The 20,925-nt window shown below is 37.7% G+C and overlaps 1 protein-coding gene across 1 annotated transcript in view; it reads right to left on the minus strand.

Moving 5' to 3' along the window:
• Window positions 1–20,925, minus strand: part of EIF3H (eukaryotic translation initiation factor 3 subunit H) — a 110,070-nt gene that overhangs the window by 78,241 nt on the left and 10,904 nt on the right. Inside the window, exon 2 of the mRNA XM_033203381.1 lies at window positions 74–230. Within this exon, the coding sequence (XP_033059272.1) occupies window positions 74–230 (157 nt within the window). The remainder of the gene's footprint in view (window positions 1–73; window positions 231–20,925) is intronic.

Genomic DNA, 20,925 nt, shown 5'->3' on the forward strand with positions numbered 1-20,925 from the left:
AAGTTACGGTGAGACCTGTGTTAATATCCATTTGTATGCACTGCAAAGGCACACTTGTGATGAACACCCTTACCTTCATCAAAGTCAGCATCATCCTCTGTGTGCTGAGGGAAAGGAAAGCAGTTGGTAATTTCAAGCCGATCTTCTACAACCAGGCCCAAAAGCACTCCTTGAACAACTTCAGTTCCTTGTCCTTCTTCTTGATAATGTTTGATTATCTTTAATACCACCTAAAACACACACACACAGAAAGGAGCTTAACAACCATCCTAGTTTATTATTTCCTTTATTTCTAAGAAAAAACAAAATAAACTGCACTAGGTTTGCAAAACCACAAAATTAAATAAGAGGAATAAATAAATATCTTACAAATCCTTTCCTTTACCCTTACATAAACAATAAAGCTCACATAATCTAAATGTAGATCTGAAACTCCAGGAGTTGGACTACATGTCAAAAACGTCCATGTACAGCACTTATGCTCTTAAATCAAAGCTCCCCTATGGTCTGGCATCTAGGAGTTCCTTCAGCCAAATCAAACAATCAATACCCCCTCAACCTGCGGCTATTATTGAGAAAGTGATCATGTTAATAGACAAGTAAATGACAAAAATCAGTAAGATACAGAGATAAAGGTCTCAATTATTGGGACACCTGAAAGCAGAGCCTTCTGATAAATTCTCATTTTGCCTTTCTCAACAGATCATCTCCATAGTCAGAGGATGCAACAACAAGAATCTGGTTGGTACAGTCCCCAGCATGATCTAGTTTTCCTCAATCAGAAGGATTCACTAAACAACCTCTCATGGAATAACCAGATCTTATACTACTCTCTCCTTTAATATTCCCATAAAGATAAAAGAGGTAACACCGTGCACAGGTGGATAAGCAATTAAAGTCTGCAATAATAATAATACTAATAATTCCTACAACATGGACTTAATATATGTAAAGTGCTTTTTATAGTGCCTGACACATATTAATAATAATAACATTAATACTTTATATAAGCCCATGGCCTGAAGACCCAAAAGGCAACACATTCAAAATTGTAATGTAAAGTTCTCAGAGGGAAAAGAAGTCTAACAAGAAAATGACCATTTATTTGTACGTCATTAGTGCTCCATTAAAACAAATGTATTACTGTTAGAAATTAAGTAATGGGTGGGCCAGGCACACACAGGGCGGGCAGCTACTTCTGTGTGCAGCCTGAGTTCACAGGTCAGCTCAGCCACAGGGGTGGTGAAGAAACAGCCTAAGAGGGAATCAATGTGGTTGTCAGCTAAACTTGCTCCCGCAAAAGTGGAAACAAAGCTAAAAAAAGGCAGCAGGAAAGGATAAATCTTCAGACAAAAAGTGCAAACAAAGGGAAAAGGGGAGCAAAGGGAAAACAGGCCAAAGTGGCCAACCAGGAAACTAAAGAAATTTACCTGCACAAAACGAAGAAACTAAAACTGAGAAAAGTCCAGCCTCTGATGACGCCAGAGATAAAGAAGCCAAGTTTAACTGATATCATAATACACTGCATTTTATCAGTAGTCCCTATTTCCCTTCTTGTACAACCCAGAGGAATACTGTTATCAACTAGTTTGTAAATACAAGTTTGTGTGAGATATTGAATTATGGGAGGGTTTGACTGTCTTGTCAGCTTAACATTTCATAGTTGGGGGTTAGTTTTTATATCCTGTAATACAAAGCATATTAAATGACAATATGGAGTTACGGTCCTGCATTTAATGTCTTGAACATTTTAAATTACTTTCACTCCCACATTATTTTTAGTAGAACTATTTCCTAAAGAAAAACACTCTTTGATCATGACTCTCCCTGTCATAATTGTATGCACTGTAACATCTTTGGTAGTGGTAGTCCTGCTTTTCTAATTAACTTTGTTAATGTGCTGTGGAAGATCGAAAATTTGAGTATGTAGTCCATATAGTATTATACTGTGAATTGGTGAGATCTATGTAACAGCTTACTAACATGTGAAGATACTGGCACTTGATAGCCTCTTACGGAAAGTCTGCTTCCCAATTTTAAGCTGGAAAGTCACTGAAATAACTTTAAAAATTACAACACATGGCTTTTTAGATCTTCAGTATATATGTTAAGAATTGCGAACAAATTGAAATGTCTGTGTACTGATCCTCAACACAACCAATAAACCAATTATGAAAGAAAAAAAGAAACTAATTAATGACCAGTTAATAACAGCATATTACATTTACTAAACATTATATGACAGGCAATAATCTAATTATTTCGCACATATTACCCTATCATGTAATTTTCACAACAACCTTAGGGGAAAGGTACAGTTATACTCATTTTATAGATAAGAAAACTGAGGCAGAGAGAAATTAAGTAAATGGCTAACAGTCACACATCTAGGAAGTAGTGGAACCAAGACTGAAACCTAGTTGAAGTTCAAAGCTTGTGTGTATACTTTAATAACAAGGAGATGATTTTCATATTACTAAATTGATAATTAAAATACCCGGTTAGTAATAGACAACAGACATGCAGTAAAAACTGTGTTATGAATAGATCCAAAAAGACTACACCAGTAAGATATGTAACTCCAAAGGAGAGCAAGCAGTCAGCAGGGAAAAGAGCTCAAAATGGATTAACACCAACTAATAAGACTGGCAGACCTTCAATACTATGAAATGAAAGAAGTACACAACCTACACATTCCTGTATGAAAGACCACTTCTTGAAAGGCACAAAAATGGACTTGATGAGTCATACAAGTATGGGTATGAGTTCCAGCTCCAGCATTTACTAGCTGTGACCTTGAGAAAGCTATTTAATCTTCTCAAGCCTTAGATTCTAATTTGCAAAAGAGCACTATTTCGTATCATTACCGACACTACTAAAAATGACACAGTATAGAGTCCTTTGCAGAGTCTGCCACATATTAACTGCTCAATAAATGACCAATATTGTTGATTTTTGTCAATAACTAATGCTTATTCAACATACCTCTCTGCCAAGAAAAATCATTTTTACACTTAAAAAACAGAACAAACACAGATGATTAAGAAGGGATTAACTAAACTGATAGTTATTACAAACACATCTACCAATTCATCTAGGTTACCTAGATTCCTTTATACTAACCCCTACTAATGAGATTGCTGAACCACTACTGAAATCAAAGTAAACAAGAGATACTAGAAGGGATATATGAGCTTAACACAGTTCTTCAGACAAATTCTAGAAGTGATTCCTAAATAGCTGATTCCTACATATGCAAAAGAGAATACTGGTGACTAGTACCAGCACAGTTTCATAAAGAAGCCAGGTGAAAATAACCTCATTTCCAGTTACGAAGAAAATAGCAATAAAAAAATTATTAATATATTTTAAAACAAGTTATTACAGTTCAAACTATATTGAAACTGTCTTAACTCTAACAAAGTGAATTCTAAAGGGATCAGTAAGGATAACGTAACCAGAGGGATTGCATTGGGGAGTTATACATGATATAAACGTCATGCACATGTACCCTAGAACTTAAAGTATAATAAAAAAAAAAAAAAAAAAAAAAGAAGAAAAAAAAAAAAAAGGATAACGTAACCAAACAGCACACCAGGCTTGACATGCTTGCCAAACAGCCAATGCAATTTTATGTAATATCAATAGAATACAGTGCTCCAAGTAAAAGAAATAATTATCTCACTCTTTCAACATCACTGAACTGTTATCCTCAGTTCTTCACAATGACCCAAGAGAAAATTTACCAGTAACAGTACCCAACTAAGAAATGAGAAAAGCACAAAAAACAATCAGTATAAGTAAGAATCCACAGAAAAGGGTAATTACAACAGAGAAAGCTTAAAATCCTATGATGAGAATCAGTAAAATTAATGCAAACCTCTCTCTAGGCAAGGGACACTCAAAAAAAGCACTTTCCAAACACTGAAGAGCTCTTTGGTTGCTTGAGGATTAGTCTTACTTTGAAGGTAAAACCTAAGGACCACAGGTGATAGTTTCTGGAAAGAAGATTTCAACTCTAAGGCTGTCCAAAAAAAGAAAGCATTCAGGAAAGACTCGATCACTAAAATAATTTCCAACTTTAATATTTATGATCTTGTCATTTTAATATAATCTGATAAAGTACTCAGGAAAAAAAACCATTATCAAAACTAAGTTAGTTCATTCTTCATTGTGACATTTTATGATCGTCCTACTTCCTACATACACACTAAAACCTCAATTCTTTAGTTCAAGAAGTAATGTCGTGGAGATGCCTTAGAGTAGGATTCATTTGGAGCAGGGGTTCCCAACCCCCAGGCCACAGACGGGTACTGCTCGGGTACTGCTCCGTGTCCTGATAGCAACCTGGCTGCACAGCGGGAGGTAAACTGCCTAAGCTCGTCTCCTGTCAGGTGACCAGTGGCACTGATTCTCATAGAAGCACAAACCTTTATTGTGAACTGCACATGCAAGGGATCTAGGTTGCATGCTCCTTTGGAGAATCTAATGACTGACGATCTGAGGTGGAACAGTGTCGTCCAGAAACCATCCTCTCATCTCCCCACAACTATCCCTGCATGGAAAAATTGTCTTTCACGAAACTAGTCCCTGGTGCCAGAAAGGTTGTGGACATTGATTTAGATGTTCAAAGGAAAGGAAATTCCTGATTCAATAGAACTAAATGACATACATACTTCTGCTACTCTACGTAGATAACCAAGAATTTCCCATGTACATGTATTTCAAAATTTCACAGATTTGAAGTATCTTTAATAAGAGACAGAATCAATGTGCTCATTGTTTCCCCTTGTAAAGGTTCCCATAAAAATGAAAGGATGATTTACTCACCACATCTTCAACACCTAACACAGATACGGGCAGACAAATGATATGCAAAACATATTTTGCTGAAGGAATGAATGGCAAACACTTATCAATCACTTATGATATGTCAAGCTAAGACCACTAAGTGTCTTACACGCAATGACTCACTGAATCCTTACAACCACCCTATGAAGTCAGTTATATTATTTTCCCATTTTACATAAGGAAACAGAGATAAGCTGACAGGGAATCCAGCCAGGGAAGTGAGATCTGACTTCTGAGTCCAAAGCACTTCTAATTACTTCACAATAAATGAGAGACACCAAGCTGAGCGCACCAAACATGGTGATAACAGCAAAGGCTGAAAAAGACACATGGAAAGCTTAACCATTCTTCAAAACAAAAACACTCTCCTGTTATATTTGGTTTATATGTATCACAAATGACCCCGCATTTGTGATACATATACACTCAGGAGCCCTATTTACTCATTCTCAGCTAAGAAAAATCACCTAAAGAGCTTTTTTTAGATAAATGAAGAGGGGTCCTCATTCTGGATACACATTAGAGCCATCTGGGGAGCTTTAAAGTATACTAATGACTGAGCACACTCCTGAAATTCAGCTAACTGATATGGGTTGGGTTCCTATACTGGGTTTGGTGGGCGGTGTCTGTTTTTAGATTCTCCAACTTACTCTAACATCCTATTTAATTCTAACTTTTAATGAAGTTGTACAGCCTAGCTTTCCTTTGTTTTTGTTTTGTTTTGTTGTAACTCCTCAGGTGACTACAATACACTGCTGGTCAAATCCCAATTTCCTTTCCTCTGTAAAGACTTCGTGGGGTGCTGAAAAGTGAAGACACTGAGAAATACAGACCCAAAAGTGAACATGTTGTTTATAAATAAGCATAAATATCACCCTAACAAGAGGAATTCAAGCCCTACTTGGAAGAATCTCTACAACATATAAACAAGAGGGAAGGTAATACCAGCAACCCATCTTGAAATATTCATGTTTTCTGCAGCACAGGAAGACACCATAGGATCTGACCCCGTATCTAAGACTGTTATGAACCGTTGCTGACTAGATTTGTTTATCCTATAAATTAATGGGTAAATGAGGATTCTACTATGAATTACGCCTCAAGAGACAGAAGCAAACTTGCCAGTAGAAACCTAACTCATCAAATTCTTCTACACCTTCTGAAACTTTGTCACGTTCTGGGTCTAAATGCTTAACTTACTCTATGTGCCCTAAACAGTAAGTATTGTTCTCTGATTAGGTCAGTTGCCTCTCAAACCGTTTCCCAGATTTCTGAAGTCTTAAGTTGGGCAGATCTTCAAGGAATCCCAGCCTGCAAGATAGTAAACAGATGTCCTGTCTGCTGAAATTACCCTGAAGGGAACAGTTTTCTACTATTGTTCATTATTCAGTGAAACTATTTGAAAAAGCAAAGCAGACTATTACGCAATCTCTAATGAACACAAAGTTATTTTTTAAAGTGTCTGGTTTAAAAAAAAAAGAAATGAAAACCTATTAGATTCTAGATTTTTAAATCTAAAAATCTAAATCTAAAAAACCTATTAGATTAGATTTTTAGATTTTTGCCCGAAAATCTAAAAGAAAGAAAGGATTTAACTTCTCTGACAAGTATTCTCTGTATTATAGGATAAAATATAAATACCAATCTAAAATAGCCAAATAAATAACACTATTAATTCAATAAATCTAAAATTTAGAAGAGTTAAGAATGGCAGGTAAAATCTTCCATCCTTCCTAAAGGGAAAGATTTAACAGAATCTCTAAGACCTCCCTATCCAAATCATATCAAAGACTCAGTTGCATGGCAGGGAACAGTTCAAATTTGACCAAAATAAATATTACAGTTTTTTGATGAACTAGAATAATTTCCCTTCAAACATAATGTCTGCATAGACCAGTAACTACAGAAAGATTTGAAATCTTTCTGCACAGAATCACTAGGCTTCTGTTATTTTGACTTCTTTCATTCCCTCATCCATTCACTCATTCATTCATTCATTCACTTAGATATTTACTGAGTGACTTTTCAGATCAGTCACCTCTGCCAGGCCCTGGAAATATGAAACTAAATCAAACACATAGGTTTTACTTTCATGAGGCTCATATTTTTAGAACAGCAAGTCTCACACACAGTTTCTCTTTACTCTCACACAACTGCTGACACCAGATGTGTGGGTTCTTTCTACACCATGTAATTCTTCAATTCGCCAAACACCAGCTGGGTATCTTACAATTTAATTCAATTTTTGACACTATCTTCCTGAAGTTAGTGTCAGATTCCAAAAGTTAAGGGCACAGTCCTACAAGACTGCCCTCACTTCAGATGCCAATTCCAAATCCAGGCCTCCAGTACGTCTCACCAATCAGCGATAAATCGGGAGTTCGCAAAAAGCCTTCCTCAGATTCAATAATTTACTAGAATTCAGAGAAACACTTTACTTGCATTTATCAGTTTATTATAAAGGACATGACAAAGGATACAAATGAAAAGCCAGATGAAGAGATGCACAGGACAAAATATTGGAGGTTGGGGGCAGAGCTTCTCTGGGCCTCCATCCTCCCAGCTCCTCCAAGTGTTTGGAAATCCAAAAGCTCATCAAATCTTGTACAAGAGTTTTTATAGAGCTTAATGGATGGCACTTAATCTCCAGCCCAGCTACCCACCTTCCCACAGGTCAGTGGGGCTGAAGGTTCCAACCCTCTAATCACTTGCTCTTTTGGGTAGTAACTAGCTCCATCCTGAGGGGCCTGACCCAAATCACCTCATTAGCATTAACTCAGGTGTGATCAAAGAGGAAGCATTATGAATAAAAGACAGTCCCATCACTCAGGAAATCCTAAAGGTTTGGGGAACAGTGTGACAGGAACAAGAACAAAGACTAAAGACATTTCATGTTATTTCAAGGCCCTTTAAAATTTAAAAAAAAAAAAAAAAAAAAAACAACTCTTAAAACATTTTAAAAATCCCTAAAATTTTCATGGACCCCCCAAAAATCTTATACATTGATATCTGCATATCAGAAATTCAGACCAAGAAATGTCTGAAATATTTATTTCTCTTAAAAATAACTTCTATTGGAAGTTTTGAAAAAAAATAAAAATAAATGCATTACATGTTAATATAAACTACGTTTTAATGAAAAAACATTTTACAAAACAAGGTAATTTTCTCAGGATATAAGAACGACAACGTTTCACATTTTTGTAAAAAATTTACATTTTCAAAAAAAAATTTAATCCAGGAGAGGAGAGATGTAGTTTTACATTTTTGTAAATCTTTTTAATATCTGGTTTAATAGAAAACAGATGGATAATGATATCTGTTCTTGCAGTCAATCCTTTATGATATCACACACATCATGTAGCATCTGGAAACCTCCATCAAACAGTCGTGAAAGAATGAGAGTAAAAATGACAAATTATGTGTTATTATGAAAATAAGTTTTGACCTTGGAGACTCTCTAAAAGGGTGTCCAAGATCCTCACATTTTAGGAACCACTATTCTAGAATGACAACTAGGAAAATTAATGTGATTACAGATTGTGGAAATTGCTAAGAAGAAAAGGGGAAATGTAACGAGGAGGGGCAGGGAGGCAGCCTTAACTGAGGGGGATCCAGGAAGGGCTTCTGAGAGGATATCTGACCAGAGAACTGAAGAACAAGCCATCAGCCCTAGGAAAACTTGGGAGAAGAGAATACTTAATGACTATGGATTTTTAATCTTTTAAATAAAAATGCTAATATTTACATTTCATAAAGCACACAAGTTGTATTTTAGGGGAAGAAAAAGGTCTCTAGATGGATAAGCACTAGGGTGGGAGTGATACGCATTCACATTTTTACTAAAAGAACTGTTAGATAAATAATAGCCCCACTTACTGGCATAAAGTTGTTTGTTTTCGAGACAGGATGTCGCTCAGTCACCCAGGCTGGAGGGCAGTGGCACGATCCCGACTCACTGCAACTTCTGCCTCCCAGGTTCAAGCGATTCTCCTGCCTCAGCCTCCCTAGTAGCTGGAATTACAGGTGCCCGCCACCACACCCAGCTAAGTTTGTTTTGTATTTTTAGGGGAGATGGGGTTTCCCCATATTGGCCAGGCTGGTCTCATACTCCTGGCTTCAAGTGATCTACCCGCCCGGGGCCTCCAAAAATGCTGGGATTACAGGCGTGAGCCACCATGCCAAGCACGAATAGTTGTATCTTAAAATAACATTAAGTAATTCAAAACTACCAATTTCATTTATTTTTTGTTCATGAATTATAAAATACAATATACTAGTAAAATCCTTTCAGGAAAAGTTACCATAGCTTTTAATTGGCAATATGCGTATTCCTGATGCCAGGGTCAGGGTCAATCTTTACCTAGTAGGCATGTCTATAAAGCTAACACCAGAATTCCTCTAATAAAGGCTGCAACTCCAATAAAGTTCAGAGGTAAAAAGAAAACTATTTAAGAAACATATTGGACTTTCAGGACCTGCAAGTTGATGCTGTCACATCCCAAAATACATCAGACTAGATATAATCAGCAAAATCCAGGAGCTGAGTAATAATCCAATCTCTGTTCTTGGGCCAGGATATGGAGTTTTGAACTTGTCTGAGCCACGAAAGTAGAAACTGAGACCTTTCTAAAAAGCTTCAACTCTATGAAAATTGCTAGTGCAAAAGCAGAAAACAGTAACTACAATATCTTATTAGCTAAACATAAACGCACCAAATGACTATACCTAGTCCCAGGAATCTACCCAAGAGAAATAAAAACATCCACACAAAGACATGTCTACAAATGTTCATGGTAGCATTCTTCGTAAGAGCTAAAAACTGGAAGCAACCCAAACCACCAAATGCAGATGAATAAATAAACTGCAGCACAGGTTGAATATCCCTCACCCAAATGCTTGGGACCACATGTGTTCCAGATTTTGGAATATTTGCATTTTCAACCCTATCTTTACACCACAGGGCAGAGAATAAGCAAAAACACCACCACCACCACTACTACACAGTGAGTAATGCAGATAGGTCGTCTTGGCCCCATGTGGATCATCATGGGGAATCTGCTGTTGATGTATCAAGCCCCCACTTTATCACACTCTGCAGGTATGCTTGCAGGGGACAATTTGGGCATGCAGGATAAAAAAAAAAAAAAAAAAAAAAACTTCGTAACATAGCTGAAGGAGACTGGGAGGGTCTCTTTCCCCTTGGAGACCCCGAATAAACTGTATGGTGTGCACCTGTGTTTTGACAATGATCCATCACATGAAGTGAGGTATAGAATTTTCCAATGTGGCATCATGTCAGCGCTGAAAAAGCTTCACATTTTGGAACTTTTCAAATTCTGGATTTTCCAATTAAGGATGTTCAACCTGTATATCTATTCTATGGAATTATACTCAACAATAAAAAGGAATAAAATATCAATAGACAAAACAGGGAGGAATCTCAAAAACATACCAAGTGAAAGAAGTTAAACAAAATGTTATGTACTACGCATAAAATTTCATTTATATGAAATTCTAGAAAAGGGAAAACAATAGTAACAGGAAGCTGATAGATAAGTGGTTGCCTAGGGCCAAGGTGAGAAGGCAAATACCGACTGCAGAAGGATACCAGGAAACTCTCCAAGTGGGAAACTATTCTATTAATACATCTTGATTGTGGTAGCAGTTAAGCAATTGTTTACAATTACTAAAGTTCATCCAACTGTGCATTTAAAATGAGTGGAATTGCCAGGCGCAGGGGCTCATGCCTGTAATCCCAGCACTTCGGGAGGCTGAGGCCAGAGGATCACGGGGACAGGAGACTGAGACCATCCTGACTAACACAGTGAAACCCCATCTCTACTAAAAATACAAAAAATCATCTGTGCGTGGTGGCACGTGCCTATAGTTCCAGCTACTTGGGAGGCTGAGGCTGAGGCTGAGGCAGACGAATCGCTTGAACTGGGGAGGTGGAGGTTGCACCTTTGCACTCCAGCCTGGGCGACAGAGTGAGACTCCGTCTCTCACACACACACACAAAAAGAGTGGAATTTATTGTGTATAAATAATACCGTAACTGAACAAAACCATACACACTTTAAAAGTCTGATGAAGAAACAATTCATACATGCACTGACTCCTAATTTTACTCTCAATTTCAGAATGCAAAGATCCCCTGAGATGCTGAAAGAGACCAAATGAAATCTACAGGCAGGCAGCCCGGGCGGCGCCTTGAGCCTAGTTAGAAGTTGACCCTACAGGCAGACAGCCCGGGCGGCGCCTTGAGCCTAGTTAAAAGTTGACCTAACCGATAATGTTATCTATAGATTTCAGATGTTGTATAGACAAGCAATGTGAAAGTCCCTGTCTTGTTCTTTTTCTGTTCTAATTACTAGTGCTTGCCATATATCTCTCAACTTCCTGAGCCCAGTATAAACATATCCCACCATATGTCTCCCCTCCATATATCCCTCAACTTCCTGGGCTCATCCCACCATATGTCTCCCTACCATATATCTTTCAATTCAAAGACTACCATATATCTCAACTTTAGAAGGACACCACCTGGAAAATCCCCGATAAGAACACAGCCGTTTGTGAGAGCGCGGGAACCAATAAAAAACTGCTAAATGTATAAACTTAAAATGTTAACCAATTGTAATGCTGTAACCTAGAGAATTCCCTCGTTCCTCTGCAACTTTACAAGTCCTGTTTACATTAGGCTATAAAAGGCAAGCGCACGCATTGTTCAGGGCCCTCCTGTATGTTGTGGAACGGAGGGACCAAGTTCGAACTTGCATTAAAGATCCTTGCTGCTTGGCTTTGACTCTGGACTCTGGTGGTCTTTTTCGGGGAACAAACGGTCTGGGCATAACAATGCTATAATACCCAAAGAGCAAAGCTAAAAACCACAACTATAACCCCATCTATTATGTATAATATAAAATAAACATCTATTGACTCATGTTTTTAATAAACCTAGGTCACCAAAAATAAATTGTATTATTGTAGAAGACAAAGTATACTACTTAGAATTTTCCTGTTTACAGTATTTTGGAATTTAATGAGATTATTTAGACAATAGATAATTTGTTCCTAGAAAAGCCTGCTTATGTAAAACAAATTCAAAGAAATTGGAAAATGTTAAAATATTTACCATCTCCCTGCCCAAAAAGACATGATTTTTTTTTAAATTCACACTACCCAATATTCTATATCAAAAAGCATACTTCTCAAAGTATGCAAGCCCTAAAAGCAAACATTCAAACCTGAAGGACAGATATGCGCTTGAAAAGATCTATGAACCTCTTAAAATCATCAGCAATATTTCCTGTGTACTTGAAGGCATTTCCCTGGGGGGGGGAAAAAAGGCTTTGTCATTCTTCAAATTCCCAAAAAAGCCCATAACCCAAAAAGAAAGTTTTAAAAATTAATAGGGCCAAGTGTAGTAGCTGGTGCCTGTAATCCCAGCACTCTGGGAGGCTGACGCGGGCCGATTACCTGAGGTCAGGAGTTCCAGACCAGTCGGACCAACATGGTGAAACCTATCTCTACTAAAAATACAAAATATTGGCCGGGCATGGTGGCTGGCACCTGTAACCCCAGCTACGCAGGAGGCTGAATGCAGGAGAATCACTTGAACCTGGCAGGCGGAGGCTGCACAGAGCCGAGATCCCACCACTGCACTCCAGCGTGGGCAACAGATCAAGACTCTGTCTCAACCAAAAAAAGAAATTAACGGTAATAAAAACTTATTACCTACATGTAGTTACGTGTTTGAATGAAGAAGAATGACACCGGATGTGGGTGGCTCATGCCTGTAATCCTAGCACTTTGGAAGGTCCAATTGGGTAGACTGCCTGAGCTCAGAAATTTAAGACCAGCCTGGGCAACATGGTAAAACCCCATCTCTACTAACACACAAAAAATTAGCCAGGCCTGGTGGTGTGCACTGGTAGTCCCAGTTACTCTGGAGGCCGAGGCAGGAGAATCGTTTGAACCCAGGAAGCGGAGGTTGCAGTGAGCCAAGATCATGCCATTACACTCCAGCCTGGGCGACTCCAGAGTGAAGCTCCATCTCAAAAAAAAAAAAAGAAGAAGAATGGGTATGGACGGACATACTTCTTCCTTTATACATCTGTATTTTAATTATAATAGAATTGAGCATGTGTTTGTTTTTAATTCAAAAAGCATCAAATAAAAAAACTAAGGAAAAAGATTTTTAAAATACAGCAATAACTGTGATTTGCTATGTGGAGTTTCACAAAATAGAACAAACTAATGTTTCATTTTTTTCTGACAGTGCTACTGAGTTGACAATGATGGAGGCATAACATATCTTGATTTTAGCAGGTCCCTTTACATTTGTAAAATATGAGCTGAATGAAGCAGTTAAGACTTGAAAGGATGAGAAAAAGAAGCCCACACACTACAAGCCAAAGCACCTGCTGATTTTAAATTCTCATCTCTTGTTAACCTGACTCCTCTTTAACTCTATGAATATCACTGCACACACATATACAAATTGCCAGAAAACATGCACACATACACACACCATCAACTTAAAGAGGTAACTAACATCTGGCCTGGTTTTCAACAAGCAGAGAGGCCTGTTTAAGAGAAGCCTAACCTATGCTTCAACAATTGAACAATTTGTCCAAATTTATTACAATAAACCTTCACCAGGAAAAGCAGGCTTCCCATCATCTTTGTAATAGACACAATAAAGATTTGCTAAAAAGCCCTACTAAAATAATTAGGGACAGAAGTAACTTTAAACTGTTACAACCATACCACCTATCATTTTTAATCCTGCTTTATAAAGCTGAGCTACGGAATGCTGAGGTTACAACCTGTTCATCTTTTTAAACAGTTCACAGTATTCAAAAACACTCAATTATTAAAATGTTTTACCACTAAAACTAATTTAAAAAATAAGTAAATCTAATGGTATTCAGTGGTCACAATACTATTTTAAATACAGTTCAATTAAATTCTTAAATTAGTACTCTTGTTGGGAACAGGCCCCAAAATCTGGCCATATACTGGCCCCAAAACTGGCCATAAACAAAACTTCTGCAGCACTGTGACATGCTTCTGATGGCCTTGAGGCCACACTGGAAGGTAGTCAGTTTACTGGAATGACAGCAAAGAATACCTGGACCACCCAGGGCGGAAAACCACTTAATGCGTTCTTAGACCACAAACAATAGCAGGAGCGATCTCTGCCTTAAGGACATGCTCCTGCTGCAGATAACTAGCCAGACCCATCCCTTTATTTCCACCCATCCCTTTATTTCCCTTAAGGAATACTTTTAGTTAATCTATAACCTATAGAAACAATGCTTTTCACTGTCTTGCTGTCAATAAAAATGTGGGTAAATCTCTGTTCTAGGTTCTCAGCTCTGAAGGCTGTGAGACCCCTGATTTCCCACTCCACACTCCATGTTTCTGCATGTGTGTCTAATTCCTCTAGCACCACTGGGTTAGGGTCTCCCCGACCCAGCTGGTCTCAGCAACTCTGGTTACAGAAAGATGCTATTAGCCAAAACAGACATGAAAATAGTTTACAACAATGCTTCTCAAGTTATCAGTGGTGAAGAACCCATTTTCCCTCAATCTACACAGACCAATACTTTAGTAAAATACAATAAACCTTACTTACTAAAAAGATGAAAATTTAAACACACACACACACACACACAAGCCCAGGGGTATCACTTGGATATCACAGCAGTGTCAAACTACTATAATAAAAGTTTCCAAACACTCTATCTTAACCCTGTGTTTATACTGTGCAGGCCAGTGTTCCCAAACCATTCCTCGTACTTTGAATAGCACTGGTTTACAGAATCCGTAACATTAAGCAGGTAAACAGTTCTTTCCCAACCCCCAAAACTGAGCATTTAGACTACAGAATCAAACACATTTATGTCACGAAGTCTCTCAAAATACATGAACACAATAGACGTGAGCTCCAAACTGTGTAGTATTAAGCACTTATGTAACTGTAAGCCCAGTGGCATAAGACTGTGGCAATAGTTGAGAAGAGAGTAAGAAATGAATAGTTTTCTCTGCCACTCCTTGCTGCTTCTACAGGAGATGACAGGCATACTCCTCCACTGAGGTCAAATCACAACTCCCTTAGCTCCAATTCTATTCTGAACACTGTATTTTTAAGAATGGTAAAAAAAAAAAAAAAAAAAAAAAAAACTTATTTCAGCAGCAGGGCCCACTTTGAATCACAACTTCTATAAGACAGTGATTTATTTATTCAGTGAGTAAGCCCAGCTGAAACCCCAACATTCAAACCTCTCACTGCTGTCTTCCATTTGTTGTCTAGTACACAGTAATTCTAGAAATCTTTATTTCTTTGTAAAAATGTAATGTTTGAGTAAAAGAAAAAAGCTTTAGTAAAAGTTTAAACATGAATTCTTACGAATGTATACACCAGTGTGACTGACTCCCCAACCCTGCAGTCTACACAAACAGAAAAATCCTATAGCATAGTGGTTGACGGGCTGGGAACCAGAATCCAAAATACAGTTTGAGTGCCAGCTCTGCGGCCTTAGGTAAGTTACCTTATCTGCCCTAGCCATACCTTCCTCCTATAGAGATAAAGACAGTACCAATCTCAAGCACTGTTGCAAAGATTAAAAAAAATACACTCAAACTACCCAGTACACAATTACTAGTAAGTCCTCAGTAAATGTTAGCTACTATTATAACAACTATTAAAACAAACATTTCACCTCTTCTCTTTTTTCTTCCTTTTTATTTTTTAGAAGTCTGAGCTCTTTAATTTTTTTCCATCTTTTTTTTAGAATTGTCATATTTCACCTATTCTCATTCAGTCATCTATCTGTCCATCCAAGGAATATTTAGTGACTAAAATATGCCTAGGTACCCTTATGGTACAGACACTTGTCTTCCCAGAATGTTTACAGTTCATTCCTCAGAGAGTTTTTTTCAGCCTAACAAGAGGTGAATTGTAACTTATTAACCCAACTGATGCCAAACTTCCATTTTCTTTAAGACGCATCAATCACCTGGACACTATCCTTATAACAACCCATACCACAAAGTTTTACAACAAGATATTTTAAATCTGCATTAAAAAGTCAAGAGTTCAATTAAATTTACTCAAAATATTCTGTATACATGTGTGTTTATCTGTATGTAATTTTCCCTTAAAACATCATTAAAGACAAAGTACAGTCCATAAGTTTCTTAAAAGTCTGAAATAAAAAAGACAAAGCTCAAACTATACCAGTCACTGCCTAGTTGAAGAAGAGGTCAGGCAGGATGCACAATTCCTACTTGGCTTTACTACAGTTTTGTAGCTTCTGGGAGGTAAGTCCCACAGCCTGAATTTCTCACATCAATCACTGTCAAAGAACAGCTATTGCTGTAGAAGATTTTTATTCTCAAAGAAACTGTAATGCTGTAAAACCTCCCTTTAGCATATTCTGCAAAGTCAGTATCTAGACTTTCATTTAATTCTGGCTTCTTTCACTGACTGATCGTGAACTTGGCAGTTTTCTCATTTGGTTAAGCCTAGATCATTTTTTCTAACACTGAACAAAGATGGTAGTTATTGCCAAAATGTAAATTCAAAAAGCAGAAAGCTGCGTTAGTCTTAAATTTAACACATTTTAAGGCTCAAGTGGGATAGGGTTCCATTTCATAACTGGCTGAGTCAAATAATAAATGGGATTTAAATCACTGCTGTTAAGTTTTGATGTGAAAGAAATTTAAGTTACTTCAATAGGGGAAAAAAAGATTGATTGTTTCTGACACATATGGGATTAATTACAATGCTTCAATACACTTAATCAATATCCACTCTATAATATTTCAGTCTGAAAGGGCATATTTCATTATTATTCTCTTGGATCTAATGCTCACTGATGGTCCACATTTTTAAAGTTAAATCAACTAATAATTGTTGGGAAAAAGAGAAGATAGAGAATTTAGCCTCAAGAAATTCAAAAGAATGGTAATAATCTTATAAAAATTAGTCACATATAAGTATAATGATGCAATCAAATGTACAAATATATAATCATAATTAAGAATTAACTGATAAGATGTTTAATGTGTACGTTTCTGCTTTACCAATTCAATATATATAACCAACCTGCAAATTTGCCCACATGTACCTGGTTGGTAATTTTTCTAAAATAAAATGAGTGATTAAAAAGCTTAGCTGAAACAAAATTCATTTCCTTTCTCATAAAACAAAAAAACTGTTCAGAATTGTTATTAACTATCTACCTTCTAACACATTCTAAGTTTATTACATTCAAGTTTATTACATTCAGGAGCACTGGCCACTGCTTAAATAGAAGGCAGGACTTTAGGTGATTTGGGGGCACTCTCATTATAATTTGTTCCTGCCTCCTGATGCAGAAGGAAACACATGAAAAGCAACTATGATTGCCTCTGGGAAGAGGGTGGCTGGAAGACAGGAATGACAGTGAGAGTTTCTTTTCACTGTATACTTTTACTTTGTCTTTCATTTGTGTGCCATAGGCATGTATTACCAGCGTAATGGTTGTGTTTAAACAGGCTTAATAAATTAAAAGGGTTTCCATTTTCCTGTATAAAAAGCGTACCACAGTTTAAGTCCACAAGGTGGTTTTTCATCTTCTTTCTGGTCAAGAGGGCCTTTAGAATGAGACCAAAGCTGATGTATTTCTGTGTAAAATGTAAAATGGGAGTTTTCTTCTCTCCAAAAGGAAAATACTTCTATTTCGTTTTAAAGGCTACCAGTAAACCACACTTGAAAACACCATCTACAAGCCCTCGTTTGGAGGATGAAAACAAAAGGTCGCAGGCAAGGCCAGGTGGTGGTGGCTGACACCTGTAATACTAGCTCTTTGGGAGGCCAAGGCAAGAGGATTACCTTAAGGCCAGGAGTTCAAAACCAGCCTAACCAATATAGAGATGCCCCATCTCTACAAAAGAATAATAAAAAAATTAGCCAGGCACGTTGCCCACACCTGTAGTCCCAGCTACTAGAAGGCTGAGGAGGAGGATCACTCAAGCCCAGGAGTGTAAAGCTGCTGTGAGCCATGACCGTACCACTACACTCCAGTCTGGGCAACACAGCGAGATCCTGCCTCAAAAAACAATAATAGGCCAGGCACAGTGGCTCATGCCTATAATCTCAGCACTTCGGGAGGCTGAGGCAGGAGAAACATTTGAGGCCAGGAGTTCAAGACTAGCCTGGCCAACATGGCGAAATCCTATCTCTACTAAAAATAGAAAACAAAAACAAAAATTAGCTAGGTGTGGTAACATGCACCTATGGTCCCAGCTACTAGGGAGCCTGAGGTGGGTGGATTGCTTGAGTCCAGGAGGTGGAGACTGCAGTGAGCCAAGATCACACCACTGCACTCCAGCCTGGGTGACAGAGCAATACCATCTCAAAAATACATACATAAATATGTACACACACACACACATGTGCACACACACACACACATATATAAATAAGTTGGGAATTAAAGTTTGATTTTGTGTATAATAGTGATTGTCCAAAGGGTTGAGTTTTAAGACTACAGCTGTCCATTGAGAAGATAACTTAGCAGCACTGTACAAGTACAAAATAAAGGCTGTTAAGACCAGTTATACAGGCTTTGGTGATAGCTGAGAAAGGCAAAAAAAAAAAAAAAAAAAAGAGAAAGGCAGCAAGAACTGAACAGTACAGACAATGTAGTTATAAACTCAAAGAACTAAGTAAGTGATCTTAGGAAAACCTCAAGAAACAGTCAAAGACGATACCAGAAGCCTGCATGACTTGGGTAGACAGTGGTATCACTAATGGACAGGAAATAAAATTAGATGGTGATGGGAAGAGGTGGAAATATAGAAAGTATTTTTTTAAAAATTCATAGTAAGCCTCAAGATACAACAAACATCTGTGGCACTTAAGTACTAGTTTAGGTACTATTAAGAAAATCTTAAAATTTTATGCCAAAATGCAGCTGATGTTTAAAGGCTCAAAGACTCAAAGGATTAAAAATACATATTTTTTTACTAATACTGAGTTATCACTATTTTTCCCGAATCCATTTTTTTTTCTTCTATGCCTTAGCATGGTACCAACATTATCAAGAATATGGCATACTAGCAGCATATTTAAGTATCCACTTCAGCCCTTTCAGTTTTGATGAAACAAGTAGTTTGTCATCAAAGAGCCAAGTAAATTACACTACACTTTGCTATTAAACCTAATCTTTACTGGATATAACCATTTTAAAGAATGATCTACCTACCAGTAGTAGTTTACAAAAAAGGAAGCTATATTCTCTTTAAGATATTATCTAAAACCTTGCCAAATAAAATAACATTCAAGTACCACAAATTAAATATTTTACCAAAAAAATTACAAACTACTTTTGAAAAAAAAGCAAATGCAACCAAGTTTTCTGTAAGTGCACAAATTAGGAGCTTTTATCTAAGAAATGACCTATGGTAGACTTGAAGCAAAAATAAGAAAATCTAAACACAAAAATAAGAACTTGCAAAGATTCTTTTCAAAGCTTCATGTTTTGTAGAGGCTTTTTTCTCCAAGGTGTGGGCTAGGATTGAGCTGCAAGTCCAGAGCATTGCTGCCAAGACTTAAAATATCTGGAGTTGCTCAGCCAAACCAGTGAAGTCCAAGATATTGAACAAAAGATCCGAATTTATCATATACAGAAACCAGGTGAAGCAAAAAGTGACAAGAAGGCAAAAGATAAAAAATGCTTATTGTACACCCACACCTTTTAATGTTAAATAGATATTTGAGGTGTTAACGACATAAATCCAGGCCAGATTTGCTGTAACAACTAAAGTTAAAATTTTTTAATCATATTCCATTTACTTGGGAAACCATCCAGCTTGGAATTCAACAGTAACTATTACCAACTATTAAAATCAGTATCTACTACTAAAAATCATATCAACAATGTAAGAAATTACCCATTCAGGTTCTGTTTATTACAGTAGGAAGGTCATTCACTATCTTCATATCAAACATATCTAGGTTTCATGTCAAACCTAGAGATCATAACTGATTTATCTCCCCCATGAGAAGTACTGTGTATGCTGCCTTAAATTATACCCAAGAAGACAGCTACAAGAAACAAATGACAGATTGTCATCACTAGCATGTATGCCACAAACAAAGTAAGCACGGTCAAAAAGCAAACGGCAATGAATTTCAAGAAGGTGTCTGACCCTAAGGGAAAGGACCAATGGCCCAGGATGTTTGCAGGTTTATCCAAATCTTGGGAGGAACATAAAAATGGAGAAGTCTGGCCCAGTGTGGTGGCTCATCGCTATAATCTCAGTATTTTGGGAGGCCGCGGTGGGTGGATCGCTTGAGGCCAGAAGTTCTAGACCAATCTGGTCAACATGGCAATACCCCAACTCTACTAAAAACACAAAAATTAGCTGGGTGTGGTGGCACGCAGCTACTTGGGAGGCTGAAGCATGAGAATTGCTTGAACCTGGAAGGTGGAAATCGCAGTGAGCCAAGATCGGGCCACTGCACTCCAGCCCAGTCGACAGAGCGAGACTCTGTCTCAAAGGGAAAAAAAAGGAAAAGTCAGATGGACTAAGAATTACCATCTACCTAATGTAGGTAAATTACCTTACTTAGGAACACCTACCAGTACTCTTCCCAATGCTCCTTAATATACTGATTTTCTTTACTATTGATCCCCAGTATCTTCATATGTCAACTCAGCAGTTTAAGGTTGCATTTTTCCAAACTTGAGAATATTTACTAAATTGACTTTTTTTTTTTTTTTTTTGAGACGGAGTCTCGCTCTGTGGCCCAGGCTGGAGTGCAGTGGCCGGATCTCAGCTCACTGCAAGCTCCGCCTCCCGGGTTTTACGCCATTCTCCTGCCTCAGCCTCTGGAGTAGCTGGGACTACAGGCGCCTGCCACGTTGCCCGGCTAGTTTTTGTATTTTTTAGTAGAGACGGGGTTTCACCGTGTTAGCCAGGATGGTCTCGATCTCCTGACCTCATGATCCGCCCGCCTTAGCCTCCCAAAGTGCTGGGATTATAGGCTTGAGCCACCGCACCCGGCTAAAT

This window comes from Trachypithecus francoisi, unplaced genomic scaffold (assembly GCF_009764315.1).
Source record: "Trachypithecus francoisi isolate TF-2019V2 unplaced genomic scaffold, Tfra_2.0 Lachesis_group7, whole genome shotgun sequence".
NCBI lineage: Eukaryota > Metazoa > Chordata > Mammalia > Primates > Cercopithecidae > Trachypithecus > Trachypithecus francoisi.